This window comes from Gobius niger (genome assembly GCF_951799975.1).
Source record: "Gobius niger genome assembly, chromosome: 16".
Classification (NCBI taxonomy): domain Eukaryota; kingdom Metazoa; phylum Chordata; class Actinopteri; order Gobiiformes; family Gobiidae; genus Gobius; species Gobius niger.
Window position 1 is genome coordinate 24,154,679 of NC_136867.1, and position 25,110 is coordinate 24,179,788.

General features: G+C 42.1%; 1 protein-coding gene across 1 annotated transcript in view; it reads left to right on the forward strand.

Moving 5' to 3' along the window:
* Positions 1-25,110, forward strand: part of mta1 (metastasis associated 1) — a 101,589-nt gene that overhangs the window by 26,327 nt on the left and 50,152 nt on the right. The window contains exons 2-3 of the mRNA XM_079573490.1: positions 4,455-4,522; positions 6,725-6,818. Of these exons, the coding sequence (XP_079429616.1) occupies positions 4,455-4,522; positions 6,725-6,818 (162 nt within the window). The remainder of the gene's footprint in view (positions 1-4,454; positions 4,523-6,724; positions 6,819-25,110) is intronic.

Here is a 25,110-nt window from a genome sequence, read left to right on the forward strand (position 1 = left end):
GTCCGACCCTCATTAAGTACGAGATTTCTAAAATTCTTCTCACGAAAACCAGCCTGGTTTCTTAAATTGTGTGGATCTAGACTAGTCTAGTTTTGAAAAAATAGAAACCAGGCGTTAAAGTTGTTTTTAACGTGTCTAAACTCCAATGCTTTTCAATGGGGCACTAGCGGCGATACGGAGGTACTACAGCAATGGCGGAGCAATGGCGACCTCCAGTGTCGTGGTCATAAAGCAGAGCAGTCAGCGGCCATTGATGAAAACCCAACAAAAGCAACAATAACACAACAAAAAAAGTGATGAAAACATGACCAAAAATAAATAAACCCTGTCCTGTTCACCTCCAGGACCCGGATGCGTGTGGTTTGGATCACAGCTGACCCTTCTCACCCTGGACACGGACTATTCATCCCTCTCCCCTCAGGCAGGAGGCTACGGTCCCATAGATCCCTGCCACAAACACAAAAAAACCTACGAAAACGGGACAAAAATGTGCCAAAGAAAGAGATGAGAACGTGAAAGAAAAAGTCACAACAAAGGGGCGACAACGCTACAAAAAGGTTAGGATCAGTTTTGTGGGTCTTAGCTTTCAAGTCAAGCTGTCCAGTCGAGAAGCTTTTAGATTTGGGAAAAGCCAAGCTGGCACTGACCTTAAAAGGCTAAAACAATCATGACTGAAACCAAACTTTTGCACATGTTTTAGTCTTTGTGGATGATTGTGGCTTGTTGTGATGTTGTCATCTAATCCACAACCCCAAAAAAACAAAAAAGTCAGCAACTGGATTTAACAAACTGATCTGGGGTGGCTGCAGTTGTTCGGGTCTAGGAACAGCAACACTATGAGCCCAAAGAATGAGATCAGCTCAACATCCTGAGTGACCAGGTTATTCCATCAATGGATTTCTTCTTCCCTGATGGGCATATTGCAAGATGATAATGCCAGGATTCATCAGGCTCACAGAGTGGTTTAGAAAGTCCAGATCTTAACCCCATTGAGAATCTTTTGGTTGTCCTTCCGTCTCCTGAGCACCACAATCACCCAGGACCTTAAATGGGAGCCGACCATCAGCTCCCTCAGAAGAAAGCCCAGCAGAGGATGTTCTTCCTGCGGCAGCTGAGGAAACTTAAGCTGCCGACCATGATGCTGGTGCAGTTCTACACGGCAATCATCGAGTCCATCCTCTCTTCCTCCATCACCGTGTGGTTCCCCGCCGCTACACACCGGGACAAGCATCGATTGTAGCGCATTGTGCTGCTGCTGAGAGGGTGAGCTCCATCTCTCCAAGTCCTGTTCTCCTCCAGGACCCGGAGGCGTGTGGGTCGGATCACAGCTGACCCTTCTCACCCTGGACACGGACTATTCACCCCCCTCCCCTCAGGCAGGAGGCTACAGTCTATCAAGACCCATAGATCCCCCCACTTGAACGTTTTTCCCCCACCACCATCAGCCTCATGAACAATAAAGACCTAATAACTCAGTACAGACTGTAATCTGCTCTATCACTTTATCACTTTATACACCTATACCAGGGGTAGGCAAAATCAGGCCCAGGGGCCAAATCCGGCCCACCAGCACAGAACCTCTGGCCCCCAATATGATTTTGACAAATATTATTATTCAAATGAGGGATCAAATACCTGTGGAAATAGTCTTAAAATGCGAGAAATAGTGTATTTTTTACTGTCCTTGTAGAACATCCCACTTGGTCATATATAATGTAAAACGGTGATTCTCAATTGGTGGGTCGGGAGCCAGAAGGGGGTCGCAAGCCTATAGGTAACTTTTTTCAATATTTTCCATCTAAAACTACACGGAAACACACTGGGATCTGTTAAAATTAAAATTATTGGGTTGTTTTGATCAGAATTTTAGTCTTAAAGGCAAATCTACGGCTTGTTCAATAAAAACATGTGTGGTAGATACAATATTTTATAAGATGTATGAGTTATAGTTTTATTTGGGTCGCAGCTTGTCCATAAGGTATTGGCGGGTCTCTGAGCCGGACCACTTTAGAACCACTGCAGAAAATATTTCCTAACTATAGGCTACACACGGCCCTCCAACCAAACTTGCCTAACCCTAACCTAGACAATATGTAAATCCAATCCCGTTGTTGTTCTATGTCAATCTTACCTAGTTTGTGAACCTGTTTCCAAACCATGGCCATAAAAACTCTTCTGATTGTGAGATGTTTTGACATGGCAGAACCTCATTGAAACGAAGCTACAGCGAATGTGACAACCAGACATTAGAGCGCGTGACCTTTCTGTGACTAGGCCGTGTATTTTAGTTATTGTAACGTCTGCAGAGAACTAAATGTCCCAGTTTCTCTATGGCGTCTTAATAAAAGCTGCTAATCCCGTGGGCTTAAACTCCCTAAACATGCACTAATTTGCGTGTAATTCTTGTATTAGTGTAGCTTTTCATTTTTCATTTCGTGTTTTTCTTTCAAATGGATGTTTTCTAAAGGTGCACTGTGATTGTGAACTGAAAACATTTGCCAGTAGATCTGTTCCCCCAAACCGCCCAGCCCTCTCAGGCGGCGCCCATCGAGTGGCAGCGCCGACTTTGGCTCCATGACAGATGCGGAAGTTGTAAAAGGTTGACGGCGGCGCCAGGATTGCGTCACCGAGCTAAACGCAGCCAAAGGGAGGAGCGTAAACCTAGGCTTAAGGTTCCTACGTGCCGAGCGCAGGGAGCCCTCGGGACGTCCCACGCAGGGATAAGCCCCGGCCCGAGGTGGAGCGGAGCCAGCAGCTGCACACTCTCACCGCAGGCCTGTCGGGCGGCTTTGTCCGACGATCACTGCTCTGATCACTGTGGGCTCGTAGGGCGGCTGAGCAGAAGCAGAACATACACTGGAACGGCTCTGTGTTTTAGGGACTTTCTCCATTTTGAAATGTACAAAATGTAAACCTTGTAATTTACATAATTTCCTTTGTTGGTTTCTTGTTGTTCGCAGTAAACTCAAATGTGATTTCCCAATAAGCGCTGCCCAATATGTTTGCTGAATGATTGTTAAAGGGATATTTCAGGATTTTTGACATAGGGACTCATTTCCTAGTCCAGAGTGTTGCTGATTTCTGGAGATATTTTTTTTGTAATTCATGCAGTTCTTATATTTGAAGAGTTACGTGACGCTAGGCTAGTGCAAGGCTAGTGCATTTCTATGGTATCAGCTAGCCTGCATTAAAAACAGTCTGACCCGCTCCACAGTGCACCTGAGGCAAATCACTTATAACACAAGACTAACCATATAAATGTCTACCTCGCTGAAGGATTTTTCTTTCTTTTTTCTCAGATCTTCTGGGAAACCCTTTTTTAGCCATTTTCTGGTGGAATATAACTTATTTATCACATAAATACAGTCAAGTGTAACTCGGGCGCATATGGATATTTTCTCACAGTAGATTGTTCAGTAGAAGTGAAAAAACGGCAGTCGTAGCATGCGCTAGCTAGCGTTAGCATTAGCACGATGATCATTTTCCCCCTCTGCGAGGCCCCGCCCCTTTCTATGACGCGATGCAGTCTGTATAGAATCAGCCCAGACCACAACTGCCTCTAAAATCCTGCACTGTCACTCAAGAAGGTGTTAAATCGGGTCCGAAGTGCCGCCATGCACAAGCTTGATATAGAAGCTGCAGTTACACATAAGACCTGAGGTGGCAGTAGTGAGCTAAAAATGACAAACTTGCATCTAGCCCCTTTTATGTAAAAGCTTTTAAAATGAGTGTTTTAGCTTTATTTTGAAAACCATGCACAGCAGGTGTGGCAGGGCCATACAGTGAAACCTTCACCCTGGTGCAGAGCGAGAGGTTTAACCCGGGCCCCACACCTTTATTCTGACTTGGAACCATAATGCCCGCTCTGTCTTACAATAAAATGTTCGTTTTTTAAGATTTTATTTGTGTGGAATAATGAAACTGATCTCTGGAGATGTGTGACAATTAAACAAGAAGTCTGAAGGCCACCAAACATCGATCTGAGGGCCGCGCTTTGGGCACCCGTGCCATACACAAACCTATAAATCAAAGTTTAGTGAATCGTTTTTGGGGTACTTTGAGTAGGAATAACGGACTCAAGGGGTACATGAGACCAGAAACTGTTGTAGTCGACTCTTCGCTCACTTGTTTTGCCCTAAAAAGTTGCGTCACTCACTTCCCCGACTCCATTACTGCAGCGATGGCCACATTTCAATTTCAGTGTTTTGGATGGCAGTGTATGTTTCCATTTACGCTCGACTTGCAGTAACTTCAGCGTTCTTCCGTGGGACCTCCCAAACGCAGCGGCGGTGAATGAAATCAGCCTAAACGCTCCGAATTATCGCGGAGAGGGTCTGGACTCGTTTGAGCTGTCAGACCCAGGGCCAAGTGGAACTGCTTATGAATTAGTGGTGCTTTTGGGGACGTTTGTGAAAATGAATGACGTGTTTCTCTCTTCTCTCTCTGCTTCACAGATTACGTTTATTTCGAAAACTCGTCAAGTAACCCACTGCTGATCAGGAGGATAGAGGAGCTGAACAAGGTGAGGCGGCACATTACACTCTTACAGCGGCAGGTTCGCAAGTTCAGTCAAAACGAACAGCAAATCTTGAAAGTCATAACATTTTATTTAAATTGGTGTCGAGACAGAACCCGCTCCCTGACATTACTTGAATACTGCATAAAAGTAAAAAACTATGTCTAAAAAAAATCAAAACTACACTGAAAGTTTTCGGTTGTGTCCAATCTGGTTTTAGATGTCAACTTTTCCCTTCATTCCTCTGTTTGAATGTTTACAAATCATACAAACGAAAATATGCAGATTTTTTTCATTTGTCGCTTTAAACCAACGGGCGAGGAAAGCCCTTCTCTTTGGACCTCATGGCGGGGAGCTGACGTTGCTGTAATACCACCCCCTAGTGGCCAGGGGCGACTCCAAAAGACACTTTGGAAACAGGATTCTAGTGTTTATTTGGACTGTTTAAACTGCATAAAGCCTGGCTCCAAAAGGTATTATTTTTTTCTAAAAATAGCTGTGATCCGTGTGACAACGCTGAGGTCATATTTGTACATCAGCACGAAAAAATGGAAACCTAAATCTATGATTGACAGACTCTGGAGCTCTGTGGAGGATTTTAGTCGGTCCACGTCCCACCTTTTTACCCTTTTAAAGCAGTACTAAGTAACGTGTTTACTTTAATAAATCCTTTCCGTAGTCCCTGTGGGGGTAATACAATTGTTTATGGGATGATTGGAGGGTCTTTCATCTCCCCCTGGTGTCTCTGGCCAGAAAACCATATTTGCAACCTGACTGCCACCAGACCGGAGCCACCAATACACAGGAATAATCAGGAATAAGAAGCTAGCAAGCTAACTGTGGGCTAGCGTCACTTTAAACAGTATTTACAGCCAAGTTTGAGTGAAAAAAAATATTTCCATTGTATAATTGGATGTACAATATCCCTCTCTCTCTTCGCCTTTTCTGTCAGCGTAGTATATAATATCCAAGACAATTAATAAGTACAAAAATCGTAACTTGCTACGACACCTGCAGTTGTGCTCATGGCCTCTAGGGGCAAGAGTGACTTAGTACTGCTTTAAGGAACAGGCTACGTAGGAGGAGATTATGCAGCCATGTTAAAGGAACAGTCCACTGTTTTTTCACACTGACATATGTTCTTACCTGAGCTAAGTTGATGCGTATCTGTCTGGTCTGTGTGCCCGTGGAATAGCGTGGTAGCTTCCAACTTCACCCCCGTTTGGAGCTATAGGAATATGCAGAGAGTTTTGCGTGACTGAGGGCACTCACAAAAACCAGACAATTTGCATCAACTTGTCTAAGCTCAGGCAAGAACCTATCTCCGTATGTAAAAATGGTGGCCTGTTCCTTTAATTTCACAGACCACTCTGGATCATTACTACTGAATGGGACCCACAGATCTCTATTATTTAGATCTATGCATTAAACATATAGTATTTATAGCTGCCACCTGTAGAAACCCTGATTATACTGTTGCCAAAAACACAACGTAGTAAAAAAAATGTCTCTAATAGAATAAATGCTTGTATTATATTCTATTCATGGGTGAAATGTTACTCGGTGTGGCTTTAAAGTACCAGTACAATAAAAACACTTAACAATTACCGAGCTTTAATTAATCATAAATCCCTGTACCTGATACTCGGCGTGCGACAAAACTACAAATATTCCCCTCAGCCTCGGTAATTAAAAAACCCACACAGCCACAGCGCTTCATTAGTATTTGTCAAACGTCCTTCTGTCTGTCTGTCTGTCTGTCTGTCTGTCTGTCTGTCTGTCTGTCTGTCTGTCTGTCTGTCTGTCTGTCTGTCTGTCTGTCTGTCTGTCTGTCTGTCTGTCTGTCTGTCTGTCTGTCTGTCTGTCTGTCTGTCTGTCTGTCTGTCTGTCTGTCTGCGAAATGTCCCAAATCTGAGCCGACCCCGCCGCCTTTGTGCGCCGCCTTCACGGTCTTGATTTACACCGGCTCCTCTTCTCTGTCTGGGTCTAAAGTTAACACTCGCCTCATGTCTCTCCGTGCAGCCGCTCATTAATGCCCGCGCTCAACTCGCCCTGCGTTTTGTTGCGTTTTTTTTTTTTTTTTTTGGGGGGGGGGCTCGGCGTGCGGCTCCTTGTTTCCCTGGCAACGCATGTTTGTCTTTCTCGTTATTTATTTATTTATATAATCATTTTTTGTACTTTTTTTTTTTTCCTTCTCCCCCTCCGCAGACGGCCAATGGGAACGTGGAGGCCAAAGTGGTGTGCTTTTACCGCCGCAGGGACATCTCCGGCACGCTCATCGCACTGGCCGACAAGCACGCAAGTGAGTAGTCGCCCCTCGTCACCCCGGTCACCCCGGTCACCCCGGTCACCTCGGTCACCCCGGTCACCCCGGTCACCCCGGTCACCCCGGTCACCCCGGTCACCCCGGTCACCCCGGTCACCCCGGTCACCCCGGTCACCCCACATCGTGGTTCAGCTGTAGACACCTCCTTTAGGTCGATTGATTTAGTATCGTTTAGCGAGATATCTGAATATGGGAAGTGGCACGGCGGCACGGTAGCGCAGCGGTTAGCGCCTCCGCTTCACAGCTAGAAGGTCCCGGGTTCAATTCCCACCAGGACGGGGCCTTTCTGTGTGGAGTTTGCATGTTCTCCCCGTGCCTGCGTAGGTTTCCTCCGGGTACTCCGGTTTCCCCTACCACTAAAAACATGTGCAATAGGTGAATCCTCCAGCCAGGTGATTCTGACCACCAGCCTGGCTCCACATCTGGAGATGGGTCCCCGGGCGCGGCACGGCCGTCGACCACTGCTCCTTACGGGTTGCCCCAGCAGCATCGAAGGATGGGTTAAATGCAGAGGACAAATTTCCCTACGGGGACAATAAAGTTAACAAACAAACAAACAAACAAACAAACAAGTGCAGTGATGTATTGCAGTGGTTCCCAAAGTGGGGGGTGAGGCCTTGGGTGGGGGTCCCCAAATGATTTCAAGATGAAACAAAAAGAAAAATGCTACTGTTTTTAGTACCTTTTTTTTAGGGCTGTGCAATTAATCGAAAATTAAATTACAATTTCGATTATTACACTAAATGATTACAAATTGGCATAACCGGAAAAAAAAAACGATATATATATTTTTTTAATTTATTTTTTAAATGTATTTTTTGCAAAGCAGGCTTGCATTATTTCATGGCGCTGGTATTGTTTTCCCTTCCCTTTTCCCGTGCCATGGCTCCTGCTTTTGCCTGACAAAAACAAACAGCGCTGTGTGATGATGTCATCAGGCCGCGCTGCTCAGTTTACTTGCGCAGGTGTGAGGGCTGGCCAGCAGGGGGCAGGTGTGAAACAGAGACCTCTCGAGGCAAACTTTAAATCATTTGTACTTTTATGTTCAGAAAACAGAAAATATTCAGCATAGTTTTTTTGTTAATAAATACATAAATAAAAGTAGTAGTAAAAAGTAATCGTTTTTTTTAAAGGCAACAAATAATCGTTTGAATAATCGTGATTTCAATTATGACAAAAATAATCGTTATTATTATTTTTTCAATAATCGAGCAGCCCTACCTTTTTTAGTGTAAACTAGGGCTGTCACGATAATTACTATATCGACTTATCGTTCAATAAATAACAGATAAACAATATATTTTTGGGCTCGATATTTATCGTGTGTATGTATTAGCATTTCCCCCCATGTTTTCTTTGTGAAACTTTGATTTTTAACTGAAGCAAATTAAGTTACATTATATTTCATGTTTATTGCATGTGTTTCATTGCATTGTGGTGTTTTAGGATGTGATTATGCACTTTTAGAACAAAGGATTACTGTCATTTTTACGCCTGAGTGTTTAGTATCCAGCATCTCTAGAGTCAATAATATCGTTTTATCCCGATACTTTCCTGCCTCAATATATCGAACTTCAAATGTGTTATTGTTTTTTGTTTGTTTTGTTTTATCGTGACAGGCCTAGTGTAAACCAGCCTATGATTAGTGAAATCCATTCAATTATTCAAAATAAACTGTTTAGATACATATTAACTTGATTATTACATGTTTTTTCTTCCCTAAAGTCGCGTAAGAGGTATTAACTTTATACAATGGGGATCCCGAGTTGTTTTTGTGTCATTTTGGGGTCCCAGCCAAAAAGGTTTGGGAACCCCATTGTATTGTATTGGCACTAGAGCTGGGAAATATTGACAAAAATGTATGTCTAAATATTTGTGGGGACTTTCTTGACCATCAGAAATATGCATTTTTTTCCCTCATTTTGTCAGTAATTTTCCCCCCATTTATTTTTTACCTATTTAACCCCCCCCCCCTACCCCAAATACTGTATTGCCAATTCTTTACAGTTCCTTTCAATTTTTTTTATTCCATTCCATTATTTATTTTCCTTTTTTTCCACATTTTCTCCCCATTTTCCACCCTATATTCCTCATCTTTCAAAATTTTCCCCAATTTTTTCCACATTATTTGACATTGGAGATAAACCCGATATCGTACATTTGCATTTGCATAATTTCACCTGACCCGCAGTTGTATCGTATCGCATCGATATTGAGATATCTGGCAGGAATATCGAGATTTGAAATTTTGTCCATGTCGTTCAGCCCTAGTTTGTGACATTAAAATGTTGTACTTGGGCATTGAAACTTTTCAAAACGTTTCTCATATTTACACTGAGTTCATGGTTTTTTTCCTGCTATCCATTCTAGGCAAAGTATCGACTACTGTATCGCAACAACACGTATCGTATCGGCCCCTATGTATCGTGTTAAAAGCGAGACGTCCCAACCCAAGGGATTTAGTATTTTTTAAGTCTTGTTTTGAGAAAGTTGATGAAAAACCCTGCAATTGATACAGTAGTCGATACTCTCGGCAAAGTATCGACTACTGTATCGCAACAACACGTATCGTATCGGCCCCTATGTATCGTGTTGAAAGCGAATCGTCCCAATACAAGGATTTAGTATTTTTTAGATCCTGTTTTGACGAAGTTGATGAAAAACCCTGCAATTCACATTAAGTCATTATTTAATTGTCATTTAAAGCAGTACTAAGTAACTCTTGCCCCTAGAGGCCATAAGTGCGACTGCAGGTGTCGTAGCAAGTTACGATTATTTTAACTTATTAATTGTCTTGGAGAGTAAATACTACACTGACAGGAAAGGCAAAGGGAGAGAGGGATATTGTACATCCAATTACACATTGGAAATATTTTTTTTCACTCAAACTTGGCTGAAAATATTGTTTAAAGTGACGCTAGCCCGTAGTTAGCTTTTCCTGTTAGCATGTTAGCTTCTTCTTCGTGATCCCATTAGTGTGTATTGGTGGCTATGGTCCGGTGGCAGTCAAGTTGCAAACATGGTTTTCTGGCCAGAGACACCAGGGGGAGATGAAAGACCCTCCAATCATCCCATAAACACTTTTATTACCCCCACAGGGACTACGGAAAGGATTTATTAAGGTAAACACGTTACTTAGCACTGCTTTAAAAGTCTTGAATTGGGTTAAGACTGGCATTATATCTCGATTTCTTGAAAAATAATGATATTGCTCGACTTTTTTTTACTGCATAGGTTTGTCGAAAATACAAACCTGCTGCCTGTTTTAACCCTGAAATCCGCAGCATTCTGAGGAAACCATATCGACCCTAAGACTTTGCAGCTAACAAGACTTCCCTGGTCCTGTCCTTGGTAAGATGTGGATCAGTTCAGCCCAGGCTTTGCGGTAGTTTACATTCTAGTTCAGCCACATCGCTTTGATATTTTCACACATTGGGTCTCACAAACTTGCAGCTAAGCAGTAAAAGTACCTCGTATATCTATGTTGAACGCTGTGTTTCTGAGGCAGGGATGAATTATTGAGCGCAGTTTGCTCAGACGCAGAAGTCTAGACACAGCCCCCTCCTCTCAGGCCCAGAGCAGACAGGCTTTCGATCCACGCTCTCAACATGGCCGCCCTCGGTCTCCGCTCCGGCTCATCTGTTCGGCCGCGGAAGACTCTGGAGTTTACCGCGCACTAACTTACTCACCGACTTACTTTCAGCTCCGAGGGGAGAAGAAAGGAGAGGTTCAGATGTTGCCTTTATTAAACGATGGTCACGGTGTTTTTCTTGTTTGTAAAGATCGCAGGAATTTGATATGAATAACTTGAACTTATCTGTGGTGTCGTTACACATTAAAGAAAACAAATTGTGCTAAAATAGGTCTTAAATTTCATTACAGGGGCTAGATGTTCGCCATTTTATACTCACTACTGCCACTTTAGGCCATACATGTAACTGCATCTTCTATATTAAAGGGATATTTCAGGATTTTTGACACAGGGCCTCATTTCCTAGTTTTCCAGAGTGTTGCTGATTTCTGGAGATATTTTTTTTTGTAATTCATGCAGTTCTTATATTTGAAGAGTTTTGTGGCGCTAGGCTAGTGCATTTCTATGGTATCAGCTAGCCTGCATTAAAAACAGTCTGACCCGCTCCACAGTGCACCTGAGGCAAATCACTTTTAACGCCAGAGTAATTTTTGGAATATAACTGACACATCACATCACATGAATGATCGCATTTCGAGGGACTATTTTCTAGCAGATCACTCCGCTGCGTAGCTTATACAACCACGAAGCTGATGCTGCTCAAATATAACGTCTTTTAAATGCAAAATGGTTAAAATTACTCTATGGCAGGGGTCACCAGCCTTATTTCAGCTGAGGGCTACTTTAAAAGCATTAAGTTGTTGGAGGGCTACCAGTTAAAAACAAATCCTAAAGACTTAAACATACACTGTTCACTTATAGGATATTGACCCCATATTATATTAAAATAGCTTCATTTTAAACTCATACTGAGTCACAAGAACCGAAATAACTGTAATTTTAAGAATTAGATTCAAGAACATGAAGTGTTTTACACTTTAGAAAAAGTCCCAAGGGCTACTGGACATGCCCCAAAGGGCCCCTGGGTGCCCGCGGGCACCACGTTGGTGATCCCTGCTCTATGGACACAGACATTTATATGGTTAGTCTGGTGTTATAAGTGATTTGCCTCAGGTGCTCTGTGGATCGGGTCAGACTGTTTTTAATACAGACTAGCTGATACCATAGAAATGCGCTAGCCTTACATTAGCCTAGCGCCACAAAACTCTTCAAATAAAAGAACTGCTTGAATTACAAAAAAAAATTCTCCAGGTACCAGCAACACTCTGGATAACTAGGAAATGAGGCCCTATGTCAAAAATCCTGAAATATCCCTTTAAGCTCGTGCATGACGGCAATTCGGACGTGAGTTAACACCTTTTTGAGTGACAGTGCAGGATTTTAGAGGCAGTTGTGGTTTGGTCTGGGATCATTCTACACCTTAGGACATTGTTGGAACATGTAGGCGGAGGAAGATGCTTAATTTTAACATTTTTATGCTCTGTACAGACCCTAGCGAAGTTGTGACGTCAAACTTGACAAACGTATAAGGAATTGAAACTTTTTAGCAAAATCTTAAATTGAATTGACTCTGTGCATAACATCAGATCATAACAGCGCCGCCCAAGAAGTGACTTCCTGTTTCGATCCAGCTCACCAAAATAAGAGCACCATCTTATTCATGAGTTCAGCAATTCCTTCTGCCTAACTATTAACTGACAAAAAAACTGTGTATTTAATTATATTCTTGTAATGTTGCAAGTACCTGCTGAACTAATCAATGAGACAGGCTTTGTGCTTTTATTTTGGTGAGCTGGATCAAAACAGGAAGTCACTTCTTGGACGGTGTTGTTATGATTTGAAGTTATGCACAGAGTCAATTGTGTTAACTATTGTTTTAGCAAAAACTGTAGTGTGTCATATGCACTTTAAGACTAAAACTAAATTAATATGTGAAAATGGACACTGGACAGGTCGACCTCTGAGGTGCGGCTCGGAAATCCACTAGACAAACGCAGGTATGTGGTCAATAAAATCTACCTAACGATTTGCAAAGAGGCGGGTAATTTCCTTTGAGGATTGTTCTGTGCACAAATATCTCCATTAATTGTACTTAATTTATTCATACTATATAATTTCTATTTGAGCAAGTTTAGCCCTAACACTGGGCCGTCTCTGCAGTGCGAGGCTCGAGCGGCGCCTCATCGTGATGCAGCGCCCCGAGGACAAACAGTTGGCGCTAATTCCCTCCTCACATCCATAAAACAACAGCACAGACGCAGGTGCCCACGGCCGCCATCTTCGGGTTTGGAAATCACATGCAAATAATTGGGACAAAGCGCAGACCGTTTTTTTTTTTACAGGAGAAAATGTTGAGAAAAGACAATGTGCTTTTGTTCTGAGCTCGGTCCCGTCTGCGTGGGTGAGCTGTTGGGAAACGAGGTAACGCAGTCCAGATTTTGGGTGTGGCTCAGCGGATTAAACATGAGACGGTCCAGTCCCAGACGAGTGCCTTCGTCGAGTTTATGGAAGTCGTTGCTGCGTAATATCACCGAATTATCTTTATCACACGATCCAAGTTGCCACAATATAGTCCTGATATTTTATCGATTATCTTGTTTTTTTTTCATATGCAGCTTTAGTGCAGGTATTTAGGGACATTTTACACTTTATTATGTGCCCACGAAATCTACATTCATTGTTTGGAGTCAAATTTGACAAAACTAAGCTTACACAGGGTTTACACGGGTTTTAATGCATTTGAGAATATGACTTATTTAGAAGGAGCGTGTGTTGGAAGTCATAGCAAGAACTAAGTAACTTGTTTACCTTAATAAATCCTTTCATTTTCCCTCTGGGGGTAATACAAGTGTTAATGGGATGATTGGGAGGTCTTTCATCTCCCCCTGGTGTCTCTGGCCAGAAAACCACAATTGCAACTTTGCTGACACCGGGTCAGATTTACCAATACACACTAATGGAATCACAAAGAAGCTAACAGGCTAGCGGGCAAAGCTAACTGCGGGCTAGCACATAGATATCATATAATGAAGGCTAGATGTCTTAAGGCGGAGTCATTTCCGGCATAACCGGCGGCCATCTTGCCACAGGGAAGCTTTCTGGCGAGCTCAAGTAAGTGAGTGAGTGATCAGCACGAACACAAATTCTCTTATCTCGCTGAAATCTTGACAGATTTACAAACGTTTTGGTTTCTTACAAACGTTTCTAACGTGGCTATAATTCTGAATACTGGAACATGTTGATTATGTCCATGTTCATATGTATGCAGTGTCATAACTACATCTCTGACGTTTACAACAAACAAACCAAACCTTTTGAAATTCAGTAGAAAATTGAACAAGTTATGGTTATTTAAAAAGTACATGCACCATGAAGCACAATGTTACGAGTGAACGAGCTCCCTGTGCCAAGATTGCCACCGTGTGCGGTCGTCGACTTCCATTGGCCAGCAGCGCGTACGAGACATGTAGCCTTTATTATATGATATCTATGGGCTAGCACCACTTAAACAGTATTTACAGCCAAGTTTGAGAGAAAAAATGTATCTTCATTTTGTAATTGGATGTACAATATCCCTCTCTCCCTCTCTTTTCTGTCAGCGTAGTATTTACTCTCACGGACAATTAATAAGTAAAAAAAACGGGACATACTACGACACCTGCAGTGGCGATTATGGCCTCATGAGTTATCTAGTTCTGCTTTAATGCATAAATGTTGAGAGGAAAAGTTTTTTTGTTTGAATTTTGAAGCTAATGACAGGGAGTGACATAGATAGAGGTAAGCTTTGAGTCACTCATTTGACATAACACAGATGGCACGGCAACTGTTTCAAATTGTTTGCCTGTATCCATGTCACTTCCTGTCAGCGTCCAACCAGGAAGTGAAACTGTAAACATCACAGAAATGGTCAGACTAAAGAAAGCTGGGTGCAATTTTTAACAAAACCCTGTATGTAAAAGTATAGTTCACTGATCACCGCAAGGAAATGTCTCCCTTTGCATTTGACCCACCCTTCGATGCCGCTGGATCAACCCGTAAGGAGGAGTGGGTAGAGATCATGCCAGGCTAAAGGTCAGAAAGGTCAGAATATCTTAGCTGGGGGGGTTAACCTGTTGTGCACATTTTAGCGGTAGGATAAAGAAAGAAACCTTCTGACCTGGAGACTGAACACATTTTTTATGAGATTGTAGCTGTTAAATGGTAAGAAATTCCTTTTGAATGGAGTAAATTATTATTACTGCAGGGCCCACCAGTGAGAGGTCCACGATGTTCTGGACTTTGGAAATGCCTGATCTAAAACACACATTCAACAGTGTTTATCTGCTCACAAGTCAGGCCATTGTATCCAGCATTAAAGGTCTCATAGTATGTGGTGGGAAATAACATAAAGTCACTATTGTAAAGCTGGACGTATCTGGTTTAATGTAAAAAAAAAGTCATAGTTTGAGCAGTGTTTTCCATGTTCACTTTAAAAGTCTTCATTTCATCCGCAAAGCGACTTCCCATTTGTAGGTTCCTCCAGCTGCCAGGAGATCATCTTTTTTTTTTCTGGTTTCTAGCCGATTACCTCAATACATCACTACCAAATTTCACGTTTTCCCTGTGATATTTCTTGGCGCGCTCCTGCCCTCTGCTCTCCTCGTGCAGCTGCAGTTTTCCGAGGGGCTTTCGCACATTTGCAACATGTCCAGAACTGACCCAGCGGTTCCACATCTGGGAGGCCCCTGGGCGCGGCCTGTATCCTGTCTGTCTGCCTCGCTTGCTGGCTCTTTGTGTCCAGTATCCAGGGCTCGAACACATTGCGTGGTCGGCAGAGTCGCCTCAGAGAGATTGCAAGAATGTGCGTTTCGGCTTCTTGACCCGCGTCTTGGCTCCAAACGGGTCAAGGTGAAGGAGAAGCGGTTTATTGTGCGAGTAAAAAGGAAAAGAACTCTCTTTTGTGCTACTTTTCGTTCGGCACGAAATTCCAATCACTGGGGGGAAAATCGTGTGCCTAGTCTGACTCAATGATTAAACATTTCCTCGCGCTAATTCAACCATTTTCTTGTCTGTATTTGGTTATTATTGATGCGAAAAATACTGGATAATTCCACTTGCATGACGTTGAATGATTAAAGAGCGGGTATTGTGCTTTTTGCAGATATTTAGTAATGATCTGAAGCACATCTTTATCACCATCTTACACTTTGTTGGTTAGAAAAGGCAATATTGATTTAAAACGGGCGAAACAAAACTATCCAGTAGTTTCGCTACCTGATTTTCCTACCTCTTGCTCCCACTCACTGCGCAACTGTTTCAATAAAGAGAAAAACAAACAGTCTGCTTGTCCCGTGTGGCTGTAGTGAAGCTATAGCGAGTGTTTTCACTTAGTGATGAGAGGATAAGAGCAACAGGCCACCATTTTTCCATGCTGAGATATGTTCTTACCTGAGCTTAGACGAGTTGATGTGTAGCTGTCTGGTCTTATCCCGTGGAAGAGCGTCTAACATTAATAATAATAATAATAATAATAATAATAATAATGCATTGGTGTTATATAGCACTTTTCTGGACACTCAAAGACGCTTTACATTGCACTATTCATTCACTCCATACTCTGTGGTGGTAAGCTACTATTGTAGCCACAGCTGCCCTGGGGTAGACTGACGGAAGCGAGGCAACCAGTCTGCGCCATCGGCCCCTCCGACCACCACTCACTCACACACTACATTCGCTAGGCTTCCTGGTGTTCCCGAACGGTCTCCCATCCAAGTCCTGCCAGGCCCTTCCCTGCTTAGCTTCCAAGGTCTGACGGGATTGGGCAGAGCAAAGGTGGTATGGCCACGTTTCCCCGTTTGGACCAATAGGAATATACTGGGAGAGGCCAAATGCTAGCAACATCTTTGGTCTTTTTGCGTGACTGAGGGCACACAGTTCATCCATGCTGTGATATGTTCTTAACTGAGCCTAGACGAGTTGATACGTACCTGGTCATTGTGAGTGTCCGTGGATGAGCGTGATAGCTTTCACCCCTGTTTGGAGCGATAGGAATATACTGGGAGAGTCCAAATGCTAACAACATATTTGATTGTTGTGCGTGAGCGAGGGCACGCACAAAGATGTGATATGTTCTGAATAAACACTATGGTTGGGCAAAGATATTTCAATTAAATCAACCAATCAAATGTTATTTGTATAGCGCCTTAATATAGTGCCTTGTAAGTAAAAGCATCAATAGACAACAGTTGATAAAAACACAAATGTAGTGAATAGATGTGTCTTCAACTGTGATTTAACAACACTCAACACAGCGATGCTTCGTCGCTGTGCTCGAGGTGCGTTCCACAGCTTTGGGCCTTGGACGGTAAATGACCAGCCTCCAAACTTTATATATATTTGCGTATCACGATAAAGGTGCCTCGATAACATACGTGTATTGTCACGTACTCCGTGAGCCTTTAGCCCAACTAAGAACAGAGAAGATTCAAAGATTACTCAACGTTGCGCTAGCGGATCGAAACAAAGCTCCAGGTATGTTTTTGATGAGAGAACATTGTAATATGATGAAAAGCTCTAAAAAGTTGATTTTGAAAATATTATACCCTCACTTAAAAGTACTGTACTTGACACCTACATTCGGGCCTTAAAAGTCACTATAGATTATTGATTTGGATTCAAAACCGTCATTCGATCTAGATTTCGTAGGTGGAAAAATTGACATTACACAACTTTTTTTTTTTTTTTTTCCGTAAAAACTTTGACTCATTCAACGGGAGGTTTGGCTGAAACTTTACACAATAATGAAAATTCCCCTCATCCCTCTGTCTAATGGAACATTTGCAAATCTTAAGGAATTACTTATGCACAGATTTTTTTCATTTGTGGCAATGAAATGGCATTAAAAGCATGAAATTTGACTTGCTGCCTCCTGTATGAATCCTGATCCTAAAAAACAATGGCTGGTTGTATTTCTACTGTCGTTGTGCCACTGAGCCAGACACTTTGACCTCTCCAGTCACAGTCATGAGGGTAGTTCCAACTTGAAGAGGGTTCAACGCAAAAAACGATTTTGTTTTTGTTCCTTTGTCCCTCCAACTAATCCCCGCCCCTTCTCCCTAGACTCCTCCCGATTGGTCGTTTCCTTTGGGCCTGGCTTTGGCCCCGCCCATTCCTGCTATTTGAATTCGGGATGACTCAAAGCGGGTTATTTTTACACCGCGGTCGTGAGCTGCTATAAACAATAGTGGAGCTGAGGCTTAATTGTAGCTTGTTCAAACCAGAAGTTCCTCATTACTCCAGCCCCAGAAACATGTCGCTCTTTTGGGCCATACCCTCACCCTTTTACACGGTTTATGCAGATATTTGAGAGTTAAATGCAAGGTTTTTCAGAGTCATTTTATTCCCTGATTCAATTGTAAGGCCACTAATCTACAAGAAGGATCATGTCCAAATCAAAGAGCCTTTATTGGACAACATGTAGGCAATTTGTTTATTATGTAACTGGAAAGCTGAGTTTTCTTCATTTAGTTCTATTTGAGCCTTGTTGTGGTTCTAGGTTACTTACAAGACAACAACGTTATCTGCCAGCTCAGGGTTAGCAATTCACACTGGCATATAAGCTCTCCTGTCAATACGCTTTGAGATATAGATGTGCAGAATAGCTAACGCTAGCTCTAAACCTAACCCTAAGCTGGCAGATAACAGGAGAGTTTGCAGCCTTTATGCCAGTGTGATACCTCATTTTAAAGTCAAGACCTTGTAGATTCTTAAAGGAATCGGCCACTGTTTTTACATACTGTGATATAGCTTAGCTTAGACGAGTTCATTTGTACCTGTCTGGTCTTCACGCGTTCCCTCAGTCACGTAAACACAGCACAGATGGCGTTAGCATTTAGCCTCTCCTCCTCTCCTCTATAGCACAGTAAAGTGAAGATAGTACTGCACGGATGTCGAAGTACTCTTGTATTATTACGCCTTACAATATAGTTCCCTTTTTATCCGCTTAGAAAATCCACATTGTTTAATTTTGTGTAATTATACTTTATAGTGTAACACTTCACATAACCATATTTAAATAGGGAAAACGTGGAAGAGCATTGTAGTTTCTATCTTGACCTCGTTTAGAGCTATAGAGGAGAGAGGGAGAGGCTAAATGCTAACGCCGTCTGTGCTGTGTTTACGTGACTGAGGGAACGCGTGAAGACCAGACTGGTACAAATGAACTCGTCTAAGCTCAGGTAAGAACAAACACAACTTGCATCATGTTTCTACCCCTAATCATAGAACTAACCCCTGACCCTAAACCGAACCCTAACCCCCTGATGAGGGAAGGCACAGGTAACAGGGTAAACATTGGAGTTCAAAGCCGTATTTCCTTGTTGTAAGGAACGTACATATCCGTTGTCTCTAAAGGCTTATATTAAAAAATGTTAAATGTTCTTAAGTATTGCACATTATTGGACATGGGAGTAAGAGTCCAAATCCGAAACACCTTCTTGAATGTGTGCATTACTCTTTCACTAAGATCTTGTGTTGATAATGGGAGTGTGTGACCTCTGTGCAAAGCTTTCTCCAGCACATCCCAACGCTTCTCAATGAGGTTAAGATCTGGACTCTCTGGCGGCCAATCCATGTGTGAAAATGATCATGTTTCACAATGTGCATCAGGGAAGAAGAACTTATTGTGAGACGTAGTAATGAGTTGGAGCAGTAGCTAAATGTTTAAAGGGACATTTAAGGATTTTTGACATAGGGCCTCATGTCTTAGTTATCCAGAGTGTTGCTAATTTCTGGAGATATTTTTTTTTTTGCAATTCATGCAGTTGTTTTATTTGAAGAGTTACGTGGCGCTAGGCTAGTGCTAGGCTAGCGCATTTCTATGGTATCAGCTAGCCTGCATTAAAAACAGTCTGACCCGCTCCACAGTGCACCTGAGGCAAATCACTTATAACACCAGACTAACCATATAAATATCTCTGTCGATAGAATAATTTTTGGAATATAACTGACCTTGCATCACATGAATGATCGCATTTTGAGGGACTATTTTCTAGCAGATCACTCCGCCGCTGTGTAGCTTAAACAACCACGAAGCTGATGCTGCTCAAATGTAAGGTCTTTTAAATGCGAAATGGTTAAAATTATTCTTTCGACACAAACATTTATATGGTTAGTCTGGTTTTATAAGTGATTTTCCTCAGGTCACTGTGGAGTCAGACTGTTTTTAATGCAGGCTAGCTGATATCGTAGAAATGCGCTAGCCTTGCATTAGCCTAGCGCCACAAAACTCTTCAAACATAAGAACTGCATGAATTACAAAAAAAATATCTCGAGAAATCAGCAACACTCTGGATAACTAGGAAATGTTGCCCTATGTCAAAAATACTGCAATATCCCTTTAAGTTCAACTATCCCTGAAAACGGAGGGAAATGGGTAGAGCAGCTTTAAGGCCAAACGTTTCTTTATTTTTATTCTATATAATACTCCTCAAAACCCGGCTATAGATAAAATACTCCCACGACGTATTCACAGTATCCCACTCACTGTAGTAAGAGTTGGTTATACAAGCTCTGTGTTCGAGTACATTGACGCTGTTGCACATTCAGAGTGGCACTCATTTAGAGAACTGCATGGTGGGTATTTTGAAGTGGACTCATAAAAGACTTCTGAGTTGTTTCCATGATTAGATTCCCGAACAACTTGTTACTTTAATATTTTCTCTATATTTTGGTATTTTCATCTCTATATGAAAGTTTCCAGGATGTCCGGGGTCATCAGTCTCATTCTGTGGGCCATGTGCTAAATGTTCATGCCTTTTTATTGTCCTTTACTTTTAGAAGGTATTTCAATAACTCACAATTATAGTTTCTGGACTGTGCCATTTCAAAAAGCCAGACAACAAAAGTCACCAAAACAATGCATTTCTGACATACCGAGGTAAACGGGCCACAGAGAAGCCATTTAGTCTGTGCTGTCACTTATCGAAGGAATCTGAACGACAAGCTTCATACTCCATTAGCTGGTGAACAAAAAGTCAGCATTTGTAAGTCAGTAGATCCAATGAGGTTTTTTTATGGACGACTGCTCCGACCAATGAGCCTCTAATTTGTTTTTCAGTTTGGGGCTATTGTCTACATTTCATTTTATTTTTAATGACTTGTGCAATCTTGTAACCATTATATAACGCTCCCTAGTCTAAAACATACCTATGGTAGTAAATACGGTTATGGGAGGGTTAAGTAATCAAGTCAAATTTGGTAGTTTCTTCTACTGCAGAAGCGCTTTGATCTGTATTTTCTGTATTTTGTTGTACTGGCAAAATCTGGTATCAAAAACAGCGTCTGGAAAAAATAATAAAAATCTCGTTGGGTGAAGGATAAGGCTGGGTACCGGTACTTTAAAGGGGCTAGATGCAAGTTAGCCATTTTATACTCACTACTGCCACCTCAGGTCACATGCGTATCAGCACCTTCCATATTAAGCTCATGCATGACGGCAATTCGGACCCGAAGTAAAAAATTTTGAGTGACAGTGCAGGATTTTAGAGGCAGTTGTGGTGAACAGGTCTGGGCTCATTCTACACATTAGGACATGGCTGGAACATGTAGGGGGAGGAAAATACTTAATTTTAACATTTTTAAACTCTGTATAGTCCCTTTAACGATACTTGGTTCACAATACCGTTACCTGAGCAATACTCCTTTCGATACCTGTACTTAAACGTTTCTCTAGAACCATACAACGGCACGATAATGTTAATTCACTCCATATAAGACAATTTCTTCCAAATGTGTGTGCTGAAAAGCCAAGTAAAGTCCTTTAATTCTGTCCATGGACCCAACAGGCATCAAAACGTTGTCTCTAAAGATTTGTTTTGGTGCCTGCTTTCGATTTCATTAAATTTTTCGATACCAGTAGTACCTGGACTTTTCTTCCCAATACCATACTGGTATCATTTAGCGGTACCCAGCACTACGCCTGGGTAAGGATGTCAAGATTAACCGGTTTTACGATTACCACAATTATAAAAGGGCGTGGTAGGTTAACCTGTAAGAATGAGAAAAGAAGCCACGGTTTACTGCTGAAGTTTTTCACGCTGACCTACGGGTGGCTGTATGACACTAACGCCCCCTAAATTCCCCCATAGTTGAGGAAGGCAGAAGGACGCTCTCCTCCAGAGCTGCATCCACCCAAAAAACTATGTTGCTGTCGATGTTGGACATCCATTATGCAAATCCTGTCGTCGGAAAGTTGCAGCAAAAGGTATTTTTGTAAAGGTAAAGGTGTTTTGTATTATTCAATCTATTTCTATAATGCAAAAGAGTCTTAAACCGTTTTTTTTTTTTTTTTTAGAAGCAATGAAGCATTTTGAAAACAAAAAGTAAAAAATATCAGTTCCTTTCATTCGGTCGATAAGCGTGAATATTAATAATGGTAAAATCTCAATATTTTCTCTCACAATAATCGTGACTCAAAAAATGTGTTTTATGGTTGTCTACTATCGGTATCGTAAAACAAAGTATTGTTAAAGTACTGGTAGCAAGAAAAATTTACGTTACCCAGCCCTACATGGAAGTGTCCTCTGCATTTTTGTCCATAAACCGTCATCTGGACCGTTTATAACGCCACCCTTGATATTTTAGCATGCTGTTAGCCAAAAACATCAGCTCATATACATGTTTCAGCATGTTCAATCCCCCGCCTGCCACTGGAGGGCGCTCCAATCAAACACTGAGAGACAAAACCATTGGTGCTGTAGATATTTAGCTTATGTATCTGGAAGAAGGAAACACTAATGATGAAGTGCCCAAAGCAGATTCATAAGCGAATTTTGTGTTTTATATCCACTGTAATATTTTACTACTTCAATGTTGAAATTAAATTCAGCAGTTCCTGAGACCTTGAACATTTCCCTCATTTTACTTTGAATATTTCGTGTTTCTTTTATCAAATCTTTTTCTAAACCGCGTTCCTCTGAAGTAAGGTGCTATTCCTGTCCACATTCCCACCATACTCCACTACACTTTGCCGTGGAAAATAAATCCGATCATTACAGTCTTTTATTGGCCGGTCGTTCATCACGGCAGAGCCACAAATGGTGCGTTTAAGAGCATTAGTAGAGCGCGGTATCGACGGGCGCCGTAGTAATAGCACGTTAACAGTTTGGGAATAGCTATCGATCGGTTAATGCAGTAATCCGTAAAGTTGTGGTTCATTTGGATCACGGAGAAATCCCCCCCCCCCCAAAAGACCCCCTAGATCCGCCCCTGTCTATTGCCTGTTTTCTTTCTTTCTCACATTTTTTTGGGATCAGAGCCTCAAACAGAATGCCTTAAAAATTTGCAAAACTTACCCAATTTAATTCAATTTCAGCCTTGCTTCCAACCTCAATGGATGTTTTTCCTGACACGACAATTGCCGTCGAATTCTGTTCCCTTTTATTGAAACGCAGTGTTGAAAAGTTTTTGTGAAATATTTAGCAGTTCCTGCATTTTCAAGAAAGTTACTGAATATGTCTTTTCTCTTCATATTGTGCAGCCCTCATTCCGCCCAAAAAAAGCGGTATTGAAAACCTTTTATTTTTTTCTTTGTGCCAATTTTTTGGTACTTTTTCTCTCCAGAGATAAATAAATGATCCGCAGTGAGTTTAAAAAAACAACCTGAACTCATGAGCAGCTTCAGCGCGAATGCAGATGTTTTCTTAAAGGGGCTAGATACAAGTTAGCCATTTTATACTCACTACTGCCACCTCAGGTCGTACGTGTAACTGCACCTTCTATATTAAGCTCGTGCATGACCCGAATTAACACCTTTTTCAGTGAATGATTTTAGAGGCAGTTGTGGTGAACAGGTCTGAGCTCATTCTATTAGGACATGGCTGAAACATGTAAGGGGAGGAAAATACTTAATTTTAACATTTTTGAACTCTGTATAGTACCTTTATGTGGGAATTCTGCTCAACTCAACTACCACTACTCAACGTAAAAGTAGCGATATCGAAAAACAGGACCCAGCTCTATCTTCGTTCCATCTGACCCTCTCTGTGTCCCCTGTTCTCACACCGAACTTCTTTCTCTTACACTGAAATCTAAGCCAAGTTCTGCTGAGCCAACTTTTCCACATGTCAGAGCTGCACAATTTAGTTCAAATAACCCGTGAAAGGCGTGTTTCTCCACTGCAGGGCCAGGCTCATGGCGTCACAGCACCACGTTTTTTCTTTTTCCCTTTTAGCTGCTGGCATTTTGTGGTCGCCGCTGCTGCTGTTGACCGCGGTGTTTTGCGCGGCGGTCAGAGGCGCGCTCAAAAGTCAAAAGTTGTGCCCCGGTTTTCCCCCCCCGCTCCAGAACCCTCTCCGTCTTTGTCACGAGTGGAGTTTGTTAAGGTAATAACTTTGCACCGTTCCTCCGCCTTGAGGCCTCCTCCTCCCTCCTCCCTCCCTCTCTCTCGTGCCCCTCCCAGAGCTCCGTAAGGCGACCCATTCATCAATAATTGATAATTGGCCGGGACAGGTGAGATGGAGAGGCAATTTGTGCGGAGTAGGGAGCGGTGCAGTGGCTCAGATTGGCTCCGAGCTGAGCTGGAGCTGGAGACATGTGGACGGGACACGGCTGAGAGACCAACTGCCATGTAACTTCACTGCTCTCTTTATAAACTGCCACTGGATTTCAGTCCCTGCCTTCAACAGAGATGCTCCTAACAAGTGTGGAAGATTATGGATTATTCGATTTATTGTTTTTATTAATTGAAAATCGTGAATAATGGCTTTGAGGTTCATCTATGTCCACGTAAAGGCCTTAAAGTTTGACCTACCGAGTGATTATTGTTTGATTATATAATAGTGTGCAGTGTTGGTGCCTCTCATCTGCGCTTGTATGAAAAAGGTCTGTATCGATGAGACAAAAAGAAAAAGGATAAAAGAGAAAATGGTCTTGTTACTGACATTGAAATAAAATGTGCATTTTTACAATAGGTTTTGCAAATGATGCTGTCCCTGAATGTGCAGTTTTTTTTTTTTAGTTTAAGCAATTCATCCAATTATAAGGACAAGGACATTAAAGGGACTACAGAGTTTAAAAATGTTAAAACTAAGTATTTTCCTCCCCTACATGTTCCTGCCATGTCCTAATGTGTAGAATGAGCTCAGACCTGTTCACCACAACCGCTTCTAAAATCCTGCACTGTCACTCAAAAAATTGTTACTTCGGGTCCGAAGTGCCGTCATGCACGAGCTTAATATAGAAGCTGCAGTTACGCGTAAGACCTGAGGTGGCAGTAGTGAGTATATAATGACTAACTTGTGGTGAACAGGTCTGGGCTCATTCTACACATTAGGACATGGCTGTAACATGTAAGGGGAGGAAAATACAATATTTTAACATTTTCAAACTCTGTATAGTCCCTTTAACCTTTGGTCCAACGGAAAAAGTTTTAGCGGATGTCCAACCACTTCAAAAAATACTGTAAGTGTAGACCAGTGATTCCCAATAACTTTTGTCTTGGGGACCCCTTGGACCACATATCCTTTCATAATAATGATCCATTGTATTCACTTTAATCTTTTTCAATCTGAAATCATTCCAAGTACCGCCTGCTAAGTCCTCAAGTACCCCCAGGGGTCCCTGTACCTCTGGATAGGAAGCCGGTTAGTGCTCGTGTTTCACAGCAAGAAGGTCCCGGGTTTGATTCCCACCTGGACG